The sequence below is a fragment of the Pongo pygmaeus genome, chromosome 13 (assembly GCF_028885625.2).
Source record: "Pongo pygmaeus isolate AG05252 chromosome 13, NHGRI_mPonPyg2-v2.0_pri, whole genome shotgun sequence".
Lineage (NCBI taxonomy): Eukaryota > Metazoa > Chordata > Mammalia > Primates > Hominidae > Pongo > Pongo pygmaeus.
The window spans coordinates 36,734,341-36,757,050 of NC_072386.2; the positions used below are offsets into that span (position 1 = coordinate 36,734,341).

Genomic DNA, 22,710 nt, shown 5'->3' on the forward strand with positions numbered 1-22,710 from the left:
TGTTTCTAAAAGGCCTTTCATTTAAGGGATCACACATTTAGCAAATAGGATAACTGTAAATACTGGGAAGATGAAATTCATGTAATATCCTTATATTATCAAGCAATGAATTCTATTAGGAAATGAAGTACTTTGTTGTTGTTGTTGTTGTTGTTTTGGAGATGAAGTCTCGCTGTGTCACCCAGGCTGGAGTGCAGTGGCACGATCTTGGTTCACTGCAACCTCCACCTCCTGTGTTCAAGAGATTCTCCTGACTCAGCCTTCCGAGTAGGAGGGATTACAGGCACGCACCACCATGCCCAGCTAATTTTTTTTTGTATTTTTAGTAGAGATGGGGTTTTGCCATGTTGGCCAGGCTGGTCTTAAACTCCTGGCCTCAGCCTGCCGAAGTGCTGGGATTACAGGCATGAGCCACTGCGCTCAGCCAGAAATGAAAGTAGTTTTTTTGTTGTTATGGTTTTTTTTTTCATTTAACTTATCTTAATCTACATTCCTACAACATTAAAACCAACTTAAGATTCCTGATGGAATAACAAAAGTAAGAGAGAAATATTCAGATGTATGCAGAGATTTAACTGCTATGAAGATTGCCCATGACATAGCTAAATCTATCACCCTGTAAATTAATTCCTAAGAGATTCTTAGGAATATTAGATGGTTCCTATGACTTAATATAAGACCGGGGCAAGAAGTCCTATTTGGAAGATGCTGTTTCTTTCACTCCCCTCCATCTTCACTCACTTGTTATATATGAAAATCACTGAATAGCAATAAGATTTTTGAAACTTTGTAAATTCCGCCCTCCTCTCTCAAGCTGCTTCTAAAGAGTGGATCCAAAAGCAGCCTTAAAAATAGAGGAGAAGAGGACTCAAATACATCAAGTATGTTTAAATCCATAAGCTCATTATAATTATTTTATAAGAAAATGTAACTGGTCACCACTGAAAGGATGCTTAAAAAAATCATTATTTTGGAATTTAGTAAATAAAAGAATTACATATATATCCTGCCTTTCCTATATAAATTATACCTCTGGGTGTAGATACAGGGAAGATTCTCTTTATAGAAGTATTTCAGGTAATAAGTGAAGAAAAAAAATCATAGAATTAGAATGTCACCATTGGAAATCCCTAATGAATTAATGGATCTAGTCACTGAGTATCAACAGCTGCTAACATCATCAAAAATGAAAACAATCAGATACTATGTCCTCCTGAGAAAAGAACACAATCCCACCTAAGAAAAAGTTTCCCCCACATTCCAAGGGTTGTTTTGAGAATTAAGTGGGGAATTTTAGGTAAAGCTCTAAAGCACAAGGCAGGGCACACAGTTTATATTCAAGAAAGGCTAGTTTTCTTCCTTAACCCTCTTCCCCTAGAAAACAAAGCAGTGGTTGTTTCTATTATTATTGCTGTTTAGAAAGATAATTTATAATTTAAAGAAAATATTCTGGGGGGTGGGGGAAGTCAACGCAGTATCCCACCATCACAATTAAACAATTATATTTGACACTGATTCTCCATTCACTCAATCTCTCCTCCTTCTATCCCTGTCCGAGCAACATAGATCTAGTACTAGTCACTTGTATTTAAGCACAATTATGTTTCAAAGCTAGAGCTGAACGGCTGAGAAATACCTATTTCCATGTGGCTCTCCTCCAAATTCAGTTCCAGTGCAGAGGACTCCTCAGGAATAGCATTCCAGTCTCCTCTCTGTTTTGGAAATTACCACACCCTCTGCATTCATATGGTTACTGTATAAGTGATCCTAGTACACATATGCTCACACAATGAAGTCACAGCGAGTAGAAAGTTAAATTGTGTCCCCCCAAAAGATACATCTAAATCCCAACCCCCAGTACCTATGAATGTGACCTTATATGGAAATAGGGTCTTTGTAGATATAATTAAATTAAGTATCTTGGGATGAGATCATCCTAGGTGGGTTGTAAATCCAATAACCGGTATCCTTATAGAGAAAGTACAGGGATACTGTATTGGAGACAAAGAGATATACAGATAAGTCAGCCATGAGCATACAGAGGCAGAGACTGAAGTTACAAGGCCACAAGGCAAAGAATGTCAAAGGTTTCCATCAACCACCAGAAGCTAGTAGAGAGGCATAGAACAGATTCCCCCACAGAGCCTCCAGAAGGAATCAATCCTGCTGACACCTTGGTTTTTGGCTGCAAGGCATCATGAAATCATTAAATAATAAATTTCTGTTGTCTTAAGCCATCAAGTTTATCATCTTGTGTTAGAGTAGCCCTAGAAAACTAACACTTGGCAGAGCTGACTGATCCAGCTCCAGGTACTACCACTAGAAATCTGTAATTGTGGCCAGGAAATTCCAATCTCAGTCTGGCTGCCTCATATATAAGAGATGTTAAGCCAGGGGCAGGTGGTGCCCTGTGATCTAGGAGGCAGAGAAAGTCTGCAGGAAGAAAGAAGAACAAAACACAGTTTATATCCCATTTGTTTCTGAGGCCTAGGTGCATATTTATTCTTGGGTCCTATGAGATACATACTCCTTTATCAAAAAAATTAATCCATTTTTGCTCACACTAGTTCAAGTGGATTTCTGTAACTGGTAGCCCAAAGAGACCTAATCCACAGAGGAAACTGCTGCCAAAAGTCTACAATAAAGATCAGCTGGAATAAGTCCCTTCTTGGGCAGGTGCCAGGAAAAGATGAATTTACTCAAGAACCCTTAAAGAGAGGAAAGGAAACTTCAAAACTAAGCCACAAGCACAGTAGCAAGAAACAATGCAAAAAGGTGCCACAATTTTCACTAGGCATAAGAGCCAAGACCCACACCTCATACAGATTGAGTATCCCTAATCAAAAAATCCAAAATCCTAAATGCTCCAAAATCCTAAATTTTGTAAGCATTGATGTGACACCACAAGTTGAAAATTCCACACCTGAAGCCATGTGACAGGCTACAGACAAAATACAGTTAAAACTTTGTTTCATGCACAAAGTTATTTAAAATATTGTACAAAATTACCTTCAGGCTATCTGTATAAGGTGTACAAGAAATATAAATGAATTTTGCGTTTAGACTTGGGTCTATCCAAGACATCTTTTTATATATATGCAAATATCCCAAAATCCAAAAAATATAAAATCTGAAACACTTCTGGTCCCAAGCATTTCAGACAGGGGATAGTTAGCCTATAATGAGAGGGATTATGGGTCAATTATGACATTGAAGATTCAAAAAAAAATTTTTTTTAATTTTTAGTCAAGCTCTACCAACTACACTAACTAGAAAACACTCAGGCAGATTGCTTTTTGCTAGGTTAATATGGCATGATTACTACTGTGTATATGAATAACATGTATCAGATTCCTTTTGTTTGGGAATTATTTCATTACAACACTAAACACTGCTCATGTATGCTGGGTCTCTTTTTCAAAGACTACAAATAATGCTTGATTCTTTGCTTTCAAAATATACCAAACATGAGGTACAAGAATGTACCCATATTTGACCAGGGGTAGAATTAAAAGGGTTTGGGTTGAAGGGAATGACATAACATCCCAAGAGGGATGCATCCCTAGGTGTCATGGGAACAAATGTGGCCAAGTCCCTTTTTAGCTGGAAAGGATTTCAGATCCCTGAACAAGATAATTCATCAGTCTTAAGCATAGTAAGTCATGAGCAAATAAGAGAATGATAAACACTAGAAAAATAATCAAATCATTGTCTAAATTCATTATAAAACTATATGAGAAAACTATAAAACTATATGAAAAAGATAAACAGAGACAAGGACAAAATAAACAGTTCTGAGAAATCCATGCTTAAATGAATGACAAAAAAAAAATGCTTCTTTAAAATAAAATCTAAGAGATGTAATGTTACTGAGCTTTTGCTTAACAAAGTTCTGTGCGCTCATTTGTCTTCCATGTACCAAAAACAGCCTGATTTCTTCTGAAGCATTTTTCCATTATAAAAGTAACATGTGTTCAGTAGCCACTGTTCTTAAATCACCTAGAAACATCTTAGCATAAATACATGACTCTACAATGGAAGACTTTGTGACAAAGCCTTCAACCAGATCAACTAACTTAAAAAGAAATAGGGCAGAATGTGCTAGATCAGAAAAGTGGCTGGAACCACTTTTCTGATTAGGAACTGAAAGTTGAGAGAAATTCTGGGATTTTCAAGGGAGAAAAAAAAAGGATTGGGGAACAAAAGGAAGGAGAACATCTACAAACAAGCTAATAAGCTTAAAAGGAATATTTAAAAGACAAGATGGGAAACAGACATGGATTACCAACTCTGTCACTCTCTAATAAGAGTTAAATAAACCATAATATCAATATAAATATAAACCTTGAAACCACATCAAATTCAGGTAGTAATGCTCTGACACCCCAGCTGCAGATTAAAATGTGCTGTCTTCCCTAAACCTTGGGGAAACCTCATAAAGCTATCCTTCTTTGGTTCTTCTTCTCCTGCCAAATAAAATAAAGAGAAAGAAGCTAAATAACACAGAAAAGGTTCAATAATGTAACAAGATATGAATACAGTTGCTAGCCATTTCCTACATAACAAAGCAATTAAGTTTCCCAAGGAACAGGGTCATCAATAAAAGAGAAGACGCTGAGAGACAAGAATTTTCTCCATAAATCATCCTAAATCTTAACTCCAAATGATTCTCAGAATCATTTTTAACCACTGAACCTTCATCAACCCATGATCAAAGACTCACTGAATCCAACAGCTTTACTTAGGACCCACTACAAGAATTTTTAACATCCTATGCTAAATTTCATTAAAAGGTAGACTTTAGAAGTCTCAGAAAATACACTTTAATACACTTTATATTCCCAAATACCTCGAATGCAGGTCCCTTCCCTGTCTGAAAGCACAAAAGGCATACAAATCAAGTGCTAGCCTAGTTTATCCAGAGTATAACCTTCTTACCAAGCACATTAAGACAAGAAATGGGGGAAGCAGTTGAGCTGAAATTACAGGCTGTCATGACACCTCAATATCAAAACTGAATACCTGGTTCTGCAGGAGAGCAAGATTTTTTATTCACAATCCTGTTACTAAGCAACTGTAACAATGGTTGCATGAGCCTTCTAGAAGCCAGCACAGTTAAGGGGAAAAAAATTCTAAGGAAAGAAAAATGGTTTGGGACTCTTTATTCCAGGATACAGTCAATGTAAGGACAAAAACAAACAAAGCCAAAAAAAATCTAAACTCAAAACAATTCCTGAAAGGTCTACAAAACTATATTCACATTCGACTGGTGATAACGATTTCCTTACTGTGTTTCTTCTGTGGTCCCCTTCTTTCCTTCACCCTCCCTAGGGAATAATTTTTTTTCAAATTTCCTTACTGATGAAAAGAACATTTTAGAGCTCTTAAATCCATTTCTTTGTTTACAGAAGCTATAAAAACTAGTTTACAATTGTTTCATGTTGCCTCAGCTTTGAACAGAGAACACTCTAGGACATGAAACTATTCCTTTGAAGAGAACAGTCTCTCAAGCACAGCCAGACCCTTTCCCAGCCACTCCCTGAAGTTTAGACAACCAGATCACTGCAAATGTCAAGTCTTTTTCAAAGTTAGACTATACAATGTAACCCGCTCTAAGCCACTGTTTCTCAAATTGTAGGCTTGGATTCAGGTGGGAGGGGGGCTTCCATACAATTTTATAGACTAGACTTACAAAGGACGAAGGAGCAAGTTATAAGGCTGGAAGAGATGGGTACATCTACTTTTCCTTCCATCTTTCTTTCACGCTTTCAAAATCTGCTCTAAATGCTGAAAAAACTCAATAAGCTACATTCTCTAAACATCTATTCTATAGAAGGCTGTTTCTCACTGTTGGCTTTTTCTATCCACCCCCCTCTCTCTTTCTCAGTTCCTGAAGGATAGTAGGCTAGAAGATAAATAGGCAAGATGGAAAGATAAAGTTTTAGAATTATTTTTCTAAAGCAAAGATAAGCAATCATGGTGTGTCTCAGTTCCCAAAGTGCCTTTAGATTCCAATAAACCTCTAATTAAAGAGAAGTCAGAGACAAGTAGAAATTTAAATAATGGAAACTGAAGACCCAAACTGTCTCACCCAAAGTCATTCCCTGCATTTTATTGATTGATTGAGTGACTGATTGATTGAGATGGAGTCTCACTCTGTTATCCAGGCTGGAGTGCAGTAATGCAATCTTGGCTCAGTGCTACCTCTGCTTCCAGGTTCAAGCAATTCTCCTGCCTCAGACTTCTGAGTAGCTGGGACTATAGGCATGTGTCACCAAGCCCAGCTAAATTTTTTTGTATTTTTAATAGAGACGGGGTTACACTTTGCTGGCCAAGCTGGTCTCCAACTCCTGACTCTCAAGCGATGCGCCGCCTCAGCCTCCCAAAGTGCTGGGATTACGGGCATGAGCCACCACGCCTGGCCCATTCTTGCCTGTAAGTCCCAAAGACACAGATGGTTTTCTGTCTCAGAAGATTCCCTGAGGTTCATTTTGGAGAAGGAGGAGGCTATTTGAGTCTCATGTTTTTAATTAGCTTGTTTCTTAAAATGGATTCTCATTTTGTTGGGTTTTTTTTTTTGTAAACATAAATGGTACAAACTATAGTCTTCGTAATCACTACACACCACAAAGTTCTGCTACTTGAAATAAAGCAAATGAAGAAAATTATGTTTTCTGACATAAAAATAATTATTATACCCACTGGCAACAATAAGGAAAACTTAGCACTTACATATTTTATGATCAAATTGATTCAAAAATTAAATTGGTTAGCTTCTGCATCTATTCTGTCTATATCTCCCTGTGGATGACAATTTAGACAACATGAACATTCTCAGATAAGAAATTTTGTTTAAAATGTCCAGCATCCTTCCACTGCTAAAACTCCTATATTTGCTTATTATAAAATTCAAGGCTTTCTTCCACATGTTGGCCAAATAGCCAAAGAACCTTAAAAATTTACGGCCACCTATATGTATAAGATTAATAACTGAAACACTATCTATTGTAAAAGACTAGAAATAATAGGAAATTGATAAATTATGGCTCATCCACACAATGGAATATTATGCGGCTAGAAAAAAATAGAAAGCTGTTTATGTATTTTATAGAATGAGCTCTGAAATGGTTTGGATGTTTGTCCCCTCCAAATCTTATGTTGACATATGATTCTAAATGTTGGAGATGAGGCCTGGTAGGGGGTGACTGAATCACGGGGGCAGATCCCTTATGAATGATTTACTACCATCCCCTTGGTGACAAGTGAGTTCCTGCTCAGTTAGTTCACATGAGATCTGGTTATTTAAAAGAATCTTGGACCTCCCCCTCTCTCTCCTGCTCCTGGCTCTTGCCATCTGACATGCCTGCTTCCTCTTTGCCTTCCACCATGACTGTAAGCTTCCTGAAGCCCTTGCCAGAAGCAGATACTGGCACCATGCTTCCTGTACAGTCTGTAGAACCGTAAGCCAAAATAAACCACTTTTCTTTATAAATTACCCAGCCTTAGGTATTTCTTTATAGCAATGGAAGAACAGCCTAATACAAGCTCCAGGATATATTTTTTCACTGAAAATGCAAGCTAAAGAATACTATGTAATAGGCTACTATTTCTGTTTGTTAAGGAAGGAAAATATACATGTAAATACACATACATACAAATTTTTTATTATATATTACATAGAATATAATAAGACCTACTAACAGTTTGTCTTCCACAGGGGGGGAAAAAAAAACACAGATACTGGGATAGGACAGAGGCTTGGCCTAAAATATCCAATGTGAATATATTATCTATTCAAAAAAACACATTTTTTTTCTCTTTTGAGACCGAGTCTCGCTCTGTCACCCAGGCTGGAGTGCGGTGGCGCAATTTCAGCTTCAGCTCACTGCAAGCTCCACCTCCCAGGTTCGAGTGATTCTCCTGCCTCAGCCTCCCGAGTAGCTGGGATTACAGGCATATGTCACCATGCCCGGCTAATTTTCGTATTTTTAGTAGAGATAGGGTTTCACCATGTTGGCCAGGCTGGTCTCGAACTCCTGACCTCAAGTGATCCGCCTGCCTCGGCCTCCCAAAGTGTTGGGATTCAGGCACGAGTCACCGCACCTCACCCAAAAAACACATTTTTAAATTTAAAAATAACTAAGGTTACCCACAAATTATAATATGCAGAGATGACAGGATAATTCACTATCCGCAAAGCTTATACTTTACAATTTACAATAGAGATGAAGAATTAATACTGATGTGTGAATGATACCTCACACCAGCATAATTTTCTAAGATTATCTTCTAGAATTAAAGGTATAATCTAACCTGCTCTAATTACACCTTAAATACACAGAAGATACTACATTGGCCCCATGAGCTGCTGATACTTTCACTTTTGAATATAAATAGTACAACTACACAATGCAATTACATTTAACATTTGCAGATTTTTAAGGCATTTGAATACATGTGAGGCAGGGGGCAAAAAATACCATACCTGCATTTCACAAATAAAAAAGGTAAGGTAAAATCTAGGTGGCTTGCATAAGATTAACCAATAAATGAGAAAAAAAGAGACACATAAAAATCTTAACTTTTCAAAATTCTCCTCAAAACTACTTTTTTAATTGGTATACAATAGAACTATTCTAAAATTTTTGTGTTTATAAGTGTGTATGTGAATGTGTGTAGAAACAGAAAGAGAGAAAGTAGTAAGTTTTCAGTCATGATCAAACCTTCACTTATTCAGAAATATCTGGGCATCTACTAAGTGTCAAAGAGAGTGCCAGATACCAAAATACAGTTTTAAAAATAATACACATAGGCACATATTGTGAAACAACAAGTAGCGCAGCAGAAAAGTGGGAAGTGTCTGGACAGGAAAGAGGACATCTGAGCACAGCCTGAAAGGATAACAAAGATGATGTCAGACAGAGAAGGGGAAGGAGCATGCCATGCTGGTGTGGAACACACACAAGGGCTCAGAAAGACTGAAGAGTTGTGGATGTCTAGAGAAGAGGGTTCATGGGGGGAAACACAACTTGAACAGAAGGCTGGATCTAGTTTGGGAAGGGCTTTTCCTTTTGCAATCACAGACTGCAAAAGGAAAAGAAAAACCAAGCCAGGCATGCTGGCACACATCTGTAGTCCCAGCTACTTAGGAGGCTGAGGCAGGAGGACTACTTGAGCCCAGGAGTTTGAGGCTTCAGTGAGCTATAATAATGCCTGGGCAGTATAGCAAGACCCAGTCAGAAAGGAAACAGAGAAAGAAAGAGAGAGAGAGAGGGAGAAGAAGGAAGGAAAGAAGGAAGGAAGGAAGGAAGGGAGGGAGGGAGGGAGGGAGGGAGGGAGGGGAGGGAAAAGAGGGGAGGGGAGGGGAAGGGAGAGGGAGGGGAAGGCAGAAGAAGGGCAGGGGAGGGGAGGGGAGGGGGGAGGGAGGGGAGGGGAGGGGGGAGGGAGAGGAGGGGAGGGGAGGGCAGGGCAGGGCAGGGCAAAATTAAGACCAAGGTGCCAAGAAGACACCTTGGGGTGTTTTTAACCTAATCAACTTCAAGCCCAGGAATCTTTCCACAAATTTTTGTTGTTGTTGTTAAGATGGAATTTTGCTCTGTCACCCAGGCTGGAGTGCAGTGGTATAATCTCGACTCACTGCAACCTCCACCTCCTGGGTTCAAGCGATTCTCATGCCTTAGTCTCCTGAGTAGCTGGGATTACAGGCACGCGTCACCACACCCAGCTAATTTTTGTATTTTTAGTAGAGATGCAGTTTCATCATGTTGGACAGGCTGGTCTCGAACTCCTGACCTCAGGTGATCCGCCCGCCTCAGCCTCCTGAAGTGCTAGGATTACAGGCGTGACCCACTGCATCCAGCATCTTTCCACAAATTGATAATTACAGCTGTACTCCATCTCCACTGAAGGCAGGGAAAAAAATTAAGTACTCAGCCCAATGACACTATAATAAAGGTGAGTGAAAAACACTGGAAAAACAAATAGCTCCACAGAGGAGGAGGGAGGCTTGGTGAGAGGTGAGGGAAGGGGGCAAAAGCCCAAATGATTTGAAGTAGTCAAAAATTAGGACATATAGATCAAGACAATTTCTTGAAGCAAAGAGTAACAACTCTTTTTCAGGGAGTATTTTATAACAGAGGCTCACTGGTTCAAACATGGTCCTGTTTGACCATCTCTGAATGGAACCCTCTTATTCCTTATTATCCCATTACCTCAGTCTGTAAATGGACTAAATACGGTCATACCAAACAAATTCAAAGAACAAAACATTATTAACTTTGAAAAATCAGGGGGAAGACATCCCTAAATCACAAAATATTTGAGAAATAAATGCCATTATTTTCTAATACACTAATGCCAAGGCCTGGCCAAGTAATGCCACTACAATGTATAAACTATACCACTGTGGAAGAAGCATTGCTTATGGACAACCTTCTTTCTGCATTACATTTTTGCAATGTAACTCCTGACTGTAATGTAATTCCTGACTGTAATGCAGTCAGGAATTACATTTTTGAATTATAAACTATTTAGCTATTTTCTTCTTAAAAAGGGCAATGACAAATTTAAGTAGAGCCCCAAAACTTAAGTACCGCAAATGACCACAAATTCTGAAACTATAGGGTTTAAATTAGCATGATCTTTTCATATATGAAACAGCAACTCATGACATTTTAAGAGCAAGAAAAACAACTGGCAAGTAGGATGAATGCTGACTCTTAATAGGGATTTAGTGAATTTTTTTTCCTAAAAACTTAAATCATTAACTGACCAAACACTGAGGAAAAAGCACCTGGTTGATGGAATCAAGTTGAGTATCCCATTGAGAACATAGCTGAACTCTGCATGATCCTGAGCAACGAGTGCCACCAGACCTTCACAGCAGGCTGTTCGAACCACTACATTGTCACTGCAACACTTCTCCCACAGCAAGTTCAAAGCAGGAGTCTGAAACCAAACCAGTGATTAGAAGACAATTCTGATGAGCAGCAAACACACACACACACCTTCGGTCATTCATCAATGAGTAATTTGTTCACAGTAGGCTAGCTTTCCTTTATTAAGATGATGCTGTTGTCACTCTGTTCCTAGAATAAAATGAAGTCAATTTCCCAAGAGAGGTAATGGATGTGTTTTGATACAGCAACTCTCTCTCTCAACTGGTATCATGGCTATAAAACAAGGCTGGCTGCAGGCAGAGGTATAACCCGAGTTCAAGCAACACAATAAAGCTAAGACTTGGCTCTAGCATATTGCTCTAACCAACAATTTAACCAGACACTAATAGTATCAGTATATCAGTTAGTCTAAGTTGAACTCCAAATACTATTTATGCCATAAGCCTTCAATGACAATAACAGTTATTTTCAGAAGATATTCCTCCTCTCCTACTACCAACCTCTATCACCTACATGCACCTCACCACCACCCACAATGCCCCTGCCACAATTTCTTGAAGTCTAACGTGGGCCCAGATATAAAGGCCTGTCCAGATAGGACAGGCCACCAGCAAGCTGCTCATTCCATGGCAACCAAAAAAAAAAAAAAAAAAAAAAAAAGCCTAGGAAAACTGTTTGCCCAAGAAAGAAACTGACTTTCCCCGCTCACACTGTGACTCTGTCTTCATTGATAGAAGAGCAAGAGAAGGACATATAAGTAAATACAAGTTTTCATTTTAGAATACCCTATCAAAGCAGGGGTTCTAGCTTTTATAACTTTCTCAGGAATCCAGGACCACCAAAATGGTTCACTGCTAACAATAAACCTATATGACTGTATTGTGGATAAAGTCCATTTAGACTTACACACAGTTGTATTAAAAAAAAAAGAACAAATAATGAGCAATTTTTCCTTTTTCCTGATGCAACTTATTAGGGAAATATATAATTTGGGAAAAATTAATATCCCGGCTCTCAAAGAATAACTGTTAATAAAAGAATGAAAATCAAGGCCAGGCACTGTGGCTCATGCCTGTAATCCCAACATTTTGGGAGGCCAAGACGGGTGGATCAACTGAGGTCAGAAGTTTGAGACCAGCCTGGCCAACATGGTGAAACCCTGTCTCTACCAAAAATACAAAAAACTGGCTGGGCGTGGTGGCACACACCTGTAGTCCCAGCTACTCGGTAGGCTGAGATATGAGAACTGCTTGAACCCAAGAGGCGGAGGTTGCAGTGAGCTGAGATCGCGCCACTGCACTCCAGGCTGGGCAACAGAGCCAGACTCTGTCTCAAAAAAAAAAAGAAAAGAAAATCAACATCATTTTGTACCCACTTTCCCTCTGTAGCTGGCTAAGAATCTTTTCTATCTTAGCATCCCACTATTAAAATAACAATACAGTTAACAATCACTACAGGAAGGAAATATTTATATTCCACTTTTCCTTTTATTCAGAAGGACGTTGTGTTCAGCTGTACTGACAATATCAAAGGGTTCTAAATGTCATCACTCTATTATTACACCGGAAAAACAAAACAAACGAATAAATAAACTGCTGCCTCAGGTAAGACTGTGTAAGCATTCATTTTTAGTAGAAGAGGAAACAGTTACAGGGATTTGACATTCAATAAATCCTGGCAGTTTAAGTAAAATCACTAGATCTTCTCAAAGTACACAATGTGATTATAGGCAGGTTAGGATCAGAGTTCTCAGAAAACCTAATTTATATGACTGCATACAAACACCAGAAAAATGCCAATTAGTGAAGTGTGTCCTACACTTACTTCAACATGTCTGCAGAAGCAATAAAAAAATGTAACTTTGAGCAGCTAATCAAAAAGAATGTGAAACAAAGGAAATCAATTTATTTCTCTGTGAAAAAAAAAATCTTATTTCCATCACATATGTTCCCTACAGAGGACACCTGAGAACACCTCTCTTAAGAAGAGTTTCCCAACTAGCAGGTCAAAATACACAACACTGATCAACCAAACCCCAAGTGGTGTATCTCAGTAAGCTGACATTGCTTCAACTCTGAGCATTCACCTGCTGTTTGTGTAAGATGGAATTTTTCAGCTTTGACTGTCAATGTATGACCTTTTCAAATAAGAACTCACAGCTGGGGCTGAGCTGAAGCATGAGAAACCTACATCCAAACAGAGCCACTCTGTTCATTCTCCTAATTACCAAAATAATTCCCTCAGAGGTAACTCTATCAATTTTCTCTAAAGCATGCTTTCTCCCATTCCACCCATATTATTTTTCATTAATAGTCATAAGAATACTCATCTCCAGCCCATCCCTCCATGTCTCATTCCTAGAGTGTTTTAATAAATTTAAAACTTTTTTATTGCTATATATTAAAAAGGCAAACAAATAAACAAAAAAGGCAATGAAGTTCTCACAGTTCAAAAACATTTCTACTGTGATCTGAACTATCAAGGAAACAAGACAGGTGCATATGTGATCCAGCTAGTAGCAATCTTATCTGAAGAGAATTAAAGCATAAAGTTAAACACAGACCTGATTTGTAGATTGGTAAATCTTTTCTGAAAAACCATTCTCCTTTAGGACTGCAGCAATAAGATGACCCGCAGCCTTAAAAAGAAATAAAATTAATGAACACAGTCCCTTAGAAGTTCTTTCCAAATATCAATACTAGTTGATATGAGTATGCCAGGTAGTCAATTAGGATTAAGTAAAATTCCCATTAACTAAGTGTGTGCTATGTAGAAGGCATTGAATTAGGCACTCCACATGCACAATTTCTAATCTTCAGAATAGCCCTCAAGGTAGGCATATCTATCCCAGTTTACCAATAAGCAACTATAGTGCATAGAGGTTAAGAAAACTGCCAGATTTTTGGTTCAAATTGCTGTCAGTATCAGAAGATAACTTGAGATCGCTTACTCCATTAAAACATGAATGAGAAAGCCCATAGTTTTTAAAATCATCTTTGCACTGAAATGAAATCCATCATGCTTCATCACACCATTAACGAATATGAAGAAAACTCATCTTTATGACTGTAGCCCACACAGATATGAATCAATAGGGCTTCCCTCCACCACCACCCTTCTCCCTCCTCTAGGCCATATAATTTTAATTTCTTTATCATTTTTTCATAGGTTTCAGCCCTTAAATGTAATTTAAATGTAAGCTTTGAGTCTAATAAATCTCTAAAGTTTTCCCATATCCTGCTTTAGCCAAAAAACCCAACATTAAATTCAAGCCTCTTATAGGAGTGCTGGTTATATAAAGACATAAATAGCATTACCTCCTACTACCTCAACTTTATTCCCCTAGTTCTTCAGCACTACCCAGCACTACTGTCTTAGAGCCAACAGGCTAGCAACAATCATTGCCATTCTGTGTACGGGTTGGAAAAAACTTCACTATTCCAACAACTGTCCATCCTGCACTTGGGACCAAATTACGGTATAGCTGTGAGTAACTGTCAGTCCTGCAAAGTCTCCAGAACAGCTCAAATAAAAACACAGCACCCACCCCTTCCTCATTTTTCTCTTTGTATTTCACACATTGGAACTGATTTAAGACCGTGGTGCTTGTGGTCTAGTTTTGCGATATAAGTCACTCATTTACATGAATATTAAGTTTAGTCCGGCTTACTGTCTCTTTATCATTATTATTATTATTATTATTATTATACTTTAGGTTTTATGGTACATGTGCACAATGTGCAGGTAAGTTATACATGTATACATGTGCCATGCTGGTGCTTATCTCCTAGTAAAAGGAATAGTAATAAGAACTGAGCGCCCATGGATAGGTTGAGCTCCTGTTTTACAAAATATACCATATTTCATTGAATGGAACTGACCAGGAATTGCAAGTTGCACCATTATACAGTGTACCACTAAGAAAGAAAAAAGGCTGCCAATTAGTCTATGATACACAATGCTTCTTATAACTTAGAATTTCGGTTTTATAGTCACACAAGAGTTCTTTTAGACTCATGTAGAAAATCATGCCCAAGTTCATAAATGTGCAGGAAATACCAACTGTATCTCAACTGCTGCCATCAATTACTAGAGGCAATCCAATTTCAAAAATGTTAAAATCTGAAAAAAACGTGTGTGAATCAATGAAATATGGTGCTAACATCAAGCAGTGGTTACAGAAGAACAATAAGAAATATTTGCAAAGGACAGGACACAATCACAAGAACCTAATAAAACCAATATGAAACACAATAGGGACAAAGAAAAAGCTATAGTTCATATCCAGAAAAAGAACTAAAAGAAGAGAAGCTTAATTCCCCATTCCCCACCAGGTTCAATTTATCTAATATACTTTTCACTTCATCTTCTAACAAATCAGAGATACTAGCCTAAACTGATTTTTTAAAATACAAAACCCAAGGATAAATCAGCCTACATCGCTACTTAAGTGTTCTATAACAGAATTCAAATAGACATCCTACACTAAACAATATAAATATATATATTTTTTTCACCTAATTTAACAGTAACACATATGGGCATTTCTTGATTATCTATGCCAACAAAGAGACTCCAGGCACAGAAAAATAAAACTGTGAATAGTATCCTCCAAGCCTTCATCTTCTTCTTCATGGTAAGGACCTGTAGGATATGACTCCAACCCAGCCAGGTAGAAGGGAATCTTGCATAAGGAGTGTTCTACTCCTCATGGAAGGGTTCCCCACTACCCAGCTAAGTCAATTCCCACAGCAGACATCTCCGAAGTTAATTGTTGAAAGTATCCAAGGTGCTGTACGTTGTTAAGTCTTCAAGATGGCTTCTGCTGGTCTGTTAGCTTTACTCTCACAAGAAAAGACAATAAGCTATTATGATACCTTGATTAACCAGAATGTTTCTAGTTAGCTAAAGGCTAACCAGAAAGCCATCTTTGTTTTAACTATTTAATTATTGAAAAGCTCTTTAAAGTTATCACAATCTTCTATCTTAGTAGATATATCAAATTTTTTAATCCAGGATACTTTACTTATTAAATGTCATTATCATAAAAATCTATATAAGGGGTAGGATATGTCTTCTTAAATATTAATCCCTCATACTCTTCAGACATATAATTGTTTACCTCTGTTCCCAATAATTATAAGCCAAAAAAAAAAATTCAGGGGCCTACTAGTTAATCAAGGTTTTATTATCTCTAGGAAGAAAAGTATGATATATAAACAGAAGCTGAGATTGATCAATTTCAAATATTTGCTTTCCTATGTCAAATATATATTTTCAAATTAACTCATAAAAGTTGTTTCATAAAATAATATAAATCTCTACATGTAGAATAAAATATTTAATATTAAATATATAAAGTTCAGTTAACAATCCACAGAACAGGTTTATTTGTTACCATGAGCAAAAATAAACAAACAAAATTACCTGTGATTGGATAAGAGAATTTGGAAATTCAAACCTTTTCCTGATATCATCTGACATTTTTGCTTCTCTTACATGTATGTGTGCAGCTTCTGTAACCAAAACAAAAGAATATTTGTTAGTCTTCCAACTGGTCTGAATTGGGGCCCCAATTAATTATTCCTCAAATAACATGAATGTAATCCATTCCAAAGACAACAATGGAAATAAAGCACAGGGCTCTGCAGAGTAATACTTGGCATAACTTCATTGTCATCCAGCACTCAAATGTCATGATTGATAAATAAACTAAAAATGCCCAACAGCTCTTGGTTTTTCCCATGAGAGCTAATCCTGAAAAAGATGAATTTGCACTACGGAAATGAAAAAAAAATCCTAAAGTTCAACCACACATTTGAAATAGAAATTAATTCTTTTGTGGATCAAAACTTATAAGGGAGAAAGTTAAAAAATTACTTCATCTATGCCTCACTTTGGCACAAGCTTTCATCTAAGCACTAATCCAACTGCTATGACAAGTGTGAAGCCTAGGTGAACTTTTTTCAAGAAGTATAGAAAAGACCTAGAAATTCACATGTTAAAACAGACTGCTTGATTCCTAAAGGAGGAACAAGCAAACAATTAGCACCAACTTTCAATATTTATATCTCACTTATCATTCCTACTGGGCTCACAAGAAAAGAAAAGAAAAGTGAAAGAGAGAGGAAGGAAGGAAGGAAGGAAGGAAGGAAGGAAGGAAGGAAGGAAGGAAGGAAGGAAGGAAGGAAGGCAGGCAGGCAGGCAGGCAGGCAGGCAAGCATGCAAAATGATGGGGAAGGCAGGTGGTAAAGCAGGAGCATGGAACTAATAAGAGGATTTCCTAAGGATCCCAATTTATCACATTTCCATGAAGCACTGAACCTACCAAATTACATTACTTTGAAAAACAGGGTCCTCTAGGCCACCTACTTATTACAATATAATTAAAATTAAAATTTTTGTCAATAAACAACCCTAGATTAACTTACAACAAGCAGAAAAACCAAGTTCCCTTGATCTCAAAAAACAAAGCATATTGTAATGAACCAGCAGCCTTTTCTAACTACAGGTTGAGCAACCCTAATCTGAAAATACAAAATTCAAAATGTTACAAAATCTGAAACGTTTTGAGCACTGATGTGACACTCAAAGGAAATGCTCATTGGAGCATTTTGGATTTTCAGATTGGATTTTCAACCGGTTTAAAATATATGCAAATAGTCCAAATTTTTTTTTAAAAAATCCAAATCCAAAACACTTCTGGTCCCGAGCATTTCAGATAAAGAATATTCAATCTGTACTTTCCACCCTTTTATCCAAAGCTAAACTGCCTGAATGGGTAATTTATCCTGGTATTTTTCTTCAACATCTATGTCCAACTTTCCTCCCCGAATTTGACATTTCACAACACTAAAACAACTTGTTCTAAGATTGCAAACTATTTTCCTATCTAAATCTACTTATTAGCTTAAGCAGGTCAAAAATTTTTAACTTCCCAATTGTGTCAATCACAACTTTCTTGTAGTTTTCTCCTCCTTTGAATTCCGTAATACTCACAACAGAATCTCCTAAAGTGTGTCCCTGGAAAACACAGGAAAAAAATATCTCCATGGGTGAAAGAAAGATTCTATGGGGACATATATTCCTATCTTGAAATTCATTCACTCATTTAACAAATACTTAATAGTTGCCTATTGTGTGTCCAGCACAGTTCTAGGTGCTTGAGTTATATCAGTGAACAAAATAGGCAAAAAATCTCTGCATTTATGGAGCTTACAGTTTAGTAGAAAGCAGCAGATAATTTTTTAAACAAATAATACATAAAATATGTTAGAAGATGGTAAGTGCTAATAAATTTTTTAAAAAAAAGAAAGTGAAGCAGAATAAAGGGGATGAGAAATGGGAGAAGTGCACACTTTCCATTTTAAATATGGTAGTCTGGGTCAGTCTCTTCTAGAGAGGGTGGCATGTGAACAGACTTAAAGGACGAAAGGAAGTTAGATTAGCCAAACAGATATCTAGGGGGAAGAGTGTCACAGGCACAGGGAAAAGCCCTAAGCTAATAAATTGCTTAAGCCCTGTCTTCGGAAGAATAAAGAGATGTGCATGCAGCAGAGGGAAGGAGGAAAAGAATGGTAAATCAGGTCAAAGGATCAACGAGAAGCCAGGTCATAAAAGGCCTTGTAGGCCACTACAGGGACTGACACACTTATCCTGAGTGAAATGGAAAGCTACTGCACAAAGAGGCAGTAGGATTTCAATAGAATCACTTGGGGTACAAAGTGGTCAGATTCTGGATATATTTGAAGGGAAAGTCAATGTGGCTGCCAATGGATTGCATAAGAGTATAGAAGAAAGGGCCAGGCACAATGGCTCACACCTGTAATCCCAGCACTTTGGGAGGCTGAGGCACGCAGATCACCTGAAGTCAGGAGTTCAAGACTAGCCTGGCCAACAGGTGAAACCCTGTCTCTACTAAAAATACAAAAATTAGCCAGATGTGGTGGTGTGCACCTGTAAGCCCAGCTACTCAGGAGGCTGGGATAGGAGAATCACTTGAACCTGGGAGGCGGAGGTTGCAATAAGCCGAGGTGGTGCCACTGCACTCCAGCCTGGCTGACTGAGTGAGACTCTGTCAAAAAAAAAAAAAAAAAAAAGAATATAGGAGAAAGGAGTCAAGGATGACTCTAAGGTTTTTAATCTGAGCAACTTTTTTTTTTCTTTTTTTGTGAGACAGAGTCTCACTCTGTCACCCAGGCTGGAGTGCAGTGGTGCGATCTCGGCTCACTGTAACCTCCGCCTCCCAGGTTCAAGCAATTCTCCTGCCTCAGCCTCCTGAGTAGCTGGGATTACAGGCGCCCACCACCACGCTCAGCTAATTTTTGTATTTTTAGTAGAGATAGGTTTCACCATGTTGGCCAGGCTAGTCTCGAACTCCTGACCTCAAGTGATCCACCCACCTCAGCCTCCCAAAGTGCTAGGATTACAGGCGTGAGCCACCATGCCCAGCCTGAGCAACTTTATTTCTTATCTCAATTCCTTTGGCCATTTTACACATGGAACAATATAATTTCTATGTTACTTCTTACCATGGCATTTTTTTACTAAAAAGAAAAGATAGAGCTGCCATCACCTGAGATGGGGAACAAAGTTTTGTGAGGAAGACAAGGAATTCCATTTTGGACAGTTAAGTTTTAGATGCCTCACAGGTATCCCAACGGGAAATGTCTTGTAGAAAGTCGAATGCAGGAATCTAAACTTAGAGGAAGAGATCGTATTGGAGATATAAATAATGTTGCATATTATTAAAGAACATAAGAGGGTCTACTACAAGAAGTCTATTTAACTTTGCTTAACCCAGAATTTATCAAATCTATCTGGCCATGCAACAATGGAAATACCTGCTAAACATCTATACTATCAGTCTGTCCTGGGATACACATTGGGAAACATTGTTTTACTGACTCCTCCTGTTCCTCTGTCCACTCTGCTCCTCGAGTGCTATCTTCCTTCCTGGAGGCACTCCCCAGCCACTCTGCCTTGTGCTGTTGTCCCTCCATACAAACTCTCCCACAGCTATCAGTCGTCATCTCGCACAGATCTCCAAATGCTTCCATACTTTCTCTTAGGAGGCTCTAAAACACCAGAAATTAGGGACATCAAAAACAAAACACATATTTCCTTTCAAAAAACTGTCACTCAGTTCATTTTCCCCCAGTTCTCCTCTCACAATTTCCTTCACCACCACTCTCTAAATCCAGTCAGCCACAAAATCGGCTTCCTTCTTTCCAGCACCTCAGAGGTTACTCTTCCTCTTCATTCTACACTCATCTTCTTAGTTCCTCCAGTAACTCCTTAGTCTTGGGGCTCTCCATGCTGAGTTCGTACACTGCTGTCAGATTAGCTGTACTGAAATGCTGTTCCCATCACATCATTTCCCTGTGAAATTTTCATAGTGGGTTTTCAATTGTTTGTTGGATTAAATGCAAATTCTGATGCCTAGCTTTTATGCCTTCCTATCAACAGTCTTACCCATTCAACTTCATTTTCACTGCTATAATTCTAATTTAGCTAAAACAGTTTCCAAAATGGTCCCACATGTTCAAAATCTGCTCAATCCTACAGGATTTCATTTCTTCTCTCCCACATAAAATGTCTCCTATATGCTTCCACTGCTTAAATATTAAACTCATTTCATAGCACATCTCTGTTAAGCCTCTTCCAACTAGCTACATCTAACAGTAATCATATTGCTTTATATTCAGTGTTACTGCATTTTGGTCTGACCCACATGTAACTATTTATATCAGGACTAGAAATCTTTTTTCTGTAAAGGGCCAGAGAGCAACTACTCAAGTCTGCCATTGTAGCATGAAAGCAATAGGCAATACATAAATAAACGACTTGGCTGTGTTCTGATAAAACTTTATTTACAAAAAGAAGTGGGTGGGCCATAGTTTGCTAACTCCCAGTACATAAAACTATTTTTAAATTAATTTACAAAATTTCTTGACATAATTCCTACAATTAACATTCAAATTTGGTCCTGTGCTCCCAGGCAGCTAGGGTAAATAAACAAAATAAATGATACCTCTTTGATAATCTAAAAGATAAGAAAATATTCTTTATCAAAGAAAACAAACATTTTTGTGACCTTAAACTCTGAAGGAAATTTCTCACACTGGGCTTTATAAGTGTAATACAGAGTGATATAATATGCAATATTCTCAATAACAAAAGCAAAAGGAAATGTTATATTACTTTTTTTTTTTTTTTTTGAGACAGAGTTACACTCTTGTTGCCCAGGATGGAGTGAAATGGCGTGACATCAGCTCACTGCAGCCTCCGCCTCTGGGTTCAAGAAATTCTCCTGCCTCAGCCTCCAGAGTAGCTGGGATTACAGGTGCCCGCCACCACGCCTGGCTAATTTTTTGTATTTTTAATAGAGACAGGGTTTCACCATGTTGGCCAGGCTGGTCTCAAAATCCTGACCTCAGGTGATCTGCCCATCTCGGCCTCCCAAAGTGCTGGGATTACAGGTGTGAGCCACCATGCCCGGTAATATTACTTCTTTCTTAAGCAAACCCTGGATAAAGCCACAGGCATAATGTAACATGTTATTCAGCAAAAAAAAAAAAAAAAATCTCAGCTACTGGGATCCAAGTACAGAGTTTTCTGATGATCTAATCTAACTCAACCGAAGGCTGACTTTACAGTATCCAGAGAAGCAGGTAAGATTATTGATATGTCACAGAACATAATTACTCAAATATCAATGGTGATAGAACTATACAGAAGAAGATGTGGGGCTATGCACTCCGATCCAGGCCCAGAATGCTGGAATTCCAATATGGCTTTGGGGACCAGGTGAGCAGCTGGGTAGGCTAATAGCTTATTACAGAAGTGAAGAAGCTGAGCCATCCAAAAAGATGACCTTGTTTTCAGGAGGTGGGCCACTGTGGAAAAAGAGTGTTGTTTTTATCTAAATTACCTAAGTATAGATGACAAATACCAAAGATTACAAAAGACAGCCCTAATTTCAGTGTGACACCTCAGAGAATGAATATGTTTTTTAAATCTATAGTAACTTTACCTTTCCTAACAAATGGCCATTAAGCATTCTCAAAACCACTACCCAAGCTGCAATATGACTTTACATCATTCTTGATTTGCTATCACTGGGCTACAAATTGCAAGTGTCTTTCATTTGCCGAAGACTTATATTTCAAGGTTAATCACAACCATTGGCCTTTCTAGGTATAAAAACATCATATCCTCTTAGGAAATTTCAAAAAACAGTACACATGGTCACTTTAGCATTGGCAAGTGTAGTATGTGTCCTACTTTTTTTTTTTTTTTTTTTTTTAAGAGACAGAGACAGGGTTTCACTTTGTCACCCAGTCTGGAGAGCAGTCTACTTTATTTTTAAACTCAATTTCCTTTGGGTATTTTATACATTAAGGAAAAACAATTTATATATTACTTCTTGTCATGCCATTTTACTAAAAGGAAACCAGTAACAATATAATCCATAAACCACACGCTACAAAAATGCGTGTTTGATTTTAAAAGATTTGTCTCCAACCTTTCAATATGCCTTTTTTGTCTGTCTAAATCTAAATCAGAAAGAGAATTTTTAATTAAGTCTTTAAGTTCCCAGTGAATCAAAACTGTTGTTTAATGTAAGCAATTATCACATTATCTGCCAAGGTAGCTCAGCCCCGTAAGAATACTTCCAAGAAAATTAATCTATCAATTGCACTAATAAAAGAGCAGTAGATAAAACACTTTGGGTTTTCAACTTTCTTTCTCAATAGTTTCTCTAGGATATTGTACAACTACGTATCACACAAAAGTACTTAATGTCAAA

At 37.9% G+C, this 22,710-nt stretch overlaps 1 protein-coding gene across 11 annotated transcripts in view; it reads right to left on the minus strand.

The window, feature by feature from the left end:
• FOCAD (focadhesin) overlaps positions 1–22,710 on the minus strand; it is a 315,699-nt gene that overhangs the window by 268,299 nt on the left and 24,690 nt on the right. For 9 of the 11 annotated variants that reach the window (XM_054501249.2, XM_063650500.1, XM_063650493.1 and 6 more), the window contains 3 exons: positions 16,326–16,414; positions 13,462–13,536; positions 10,793–10,947 (listed from right to left, as the gene is read on the minus strand). In XM_054501249.2, coding sequence (XP_054357224.1) covers positions 10,793–10,947; positions 13,462–13,536; positions 16,326–16,382 — 287 coding nt within the window. In that variant the 5' untranslated portion in view covers positions 16,383–16,414. Of the gene's footprint in view, positions 1–10,771; positions 10,948–13,461; positions 13,537–16,325; positions 16,415–20,135; positions 20,156–22,710 lie in introns of those variants that run through there. The other 2 variants (XM_063650495.1, XM_063650501.1) reach the window with 2 other exon arrangements.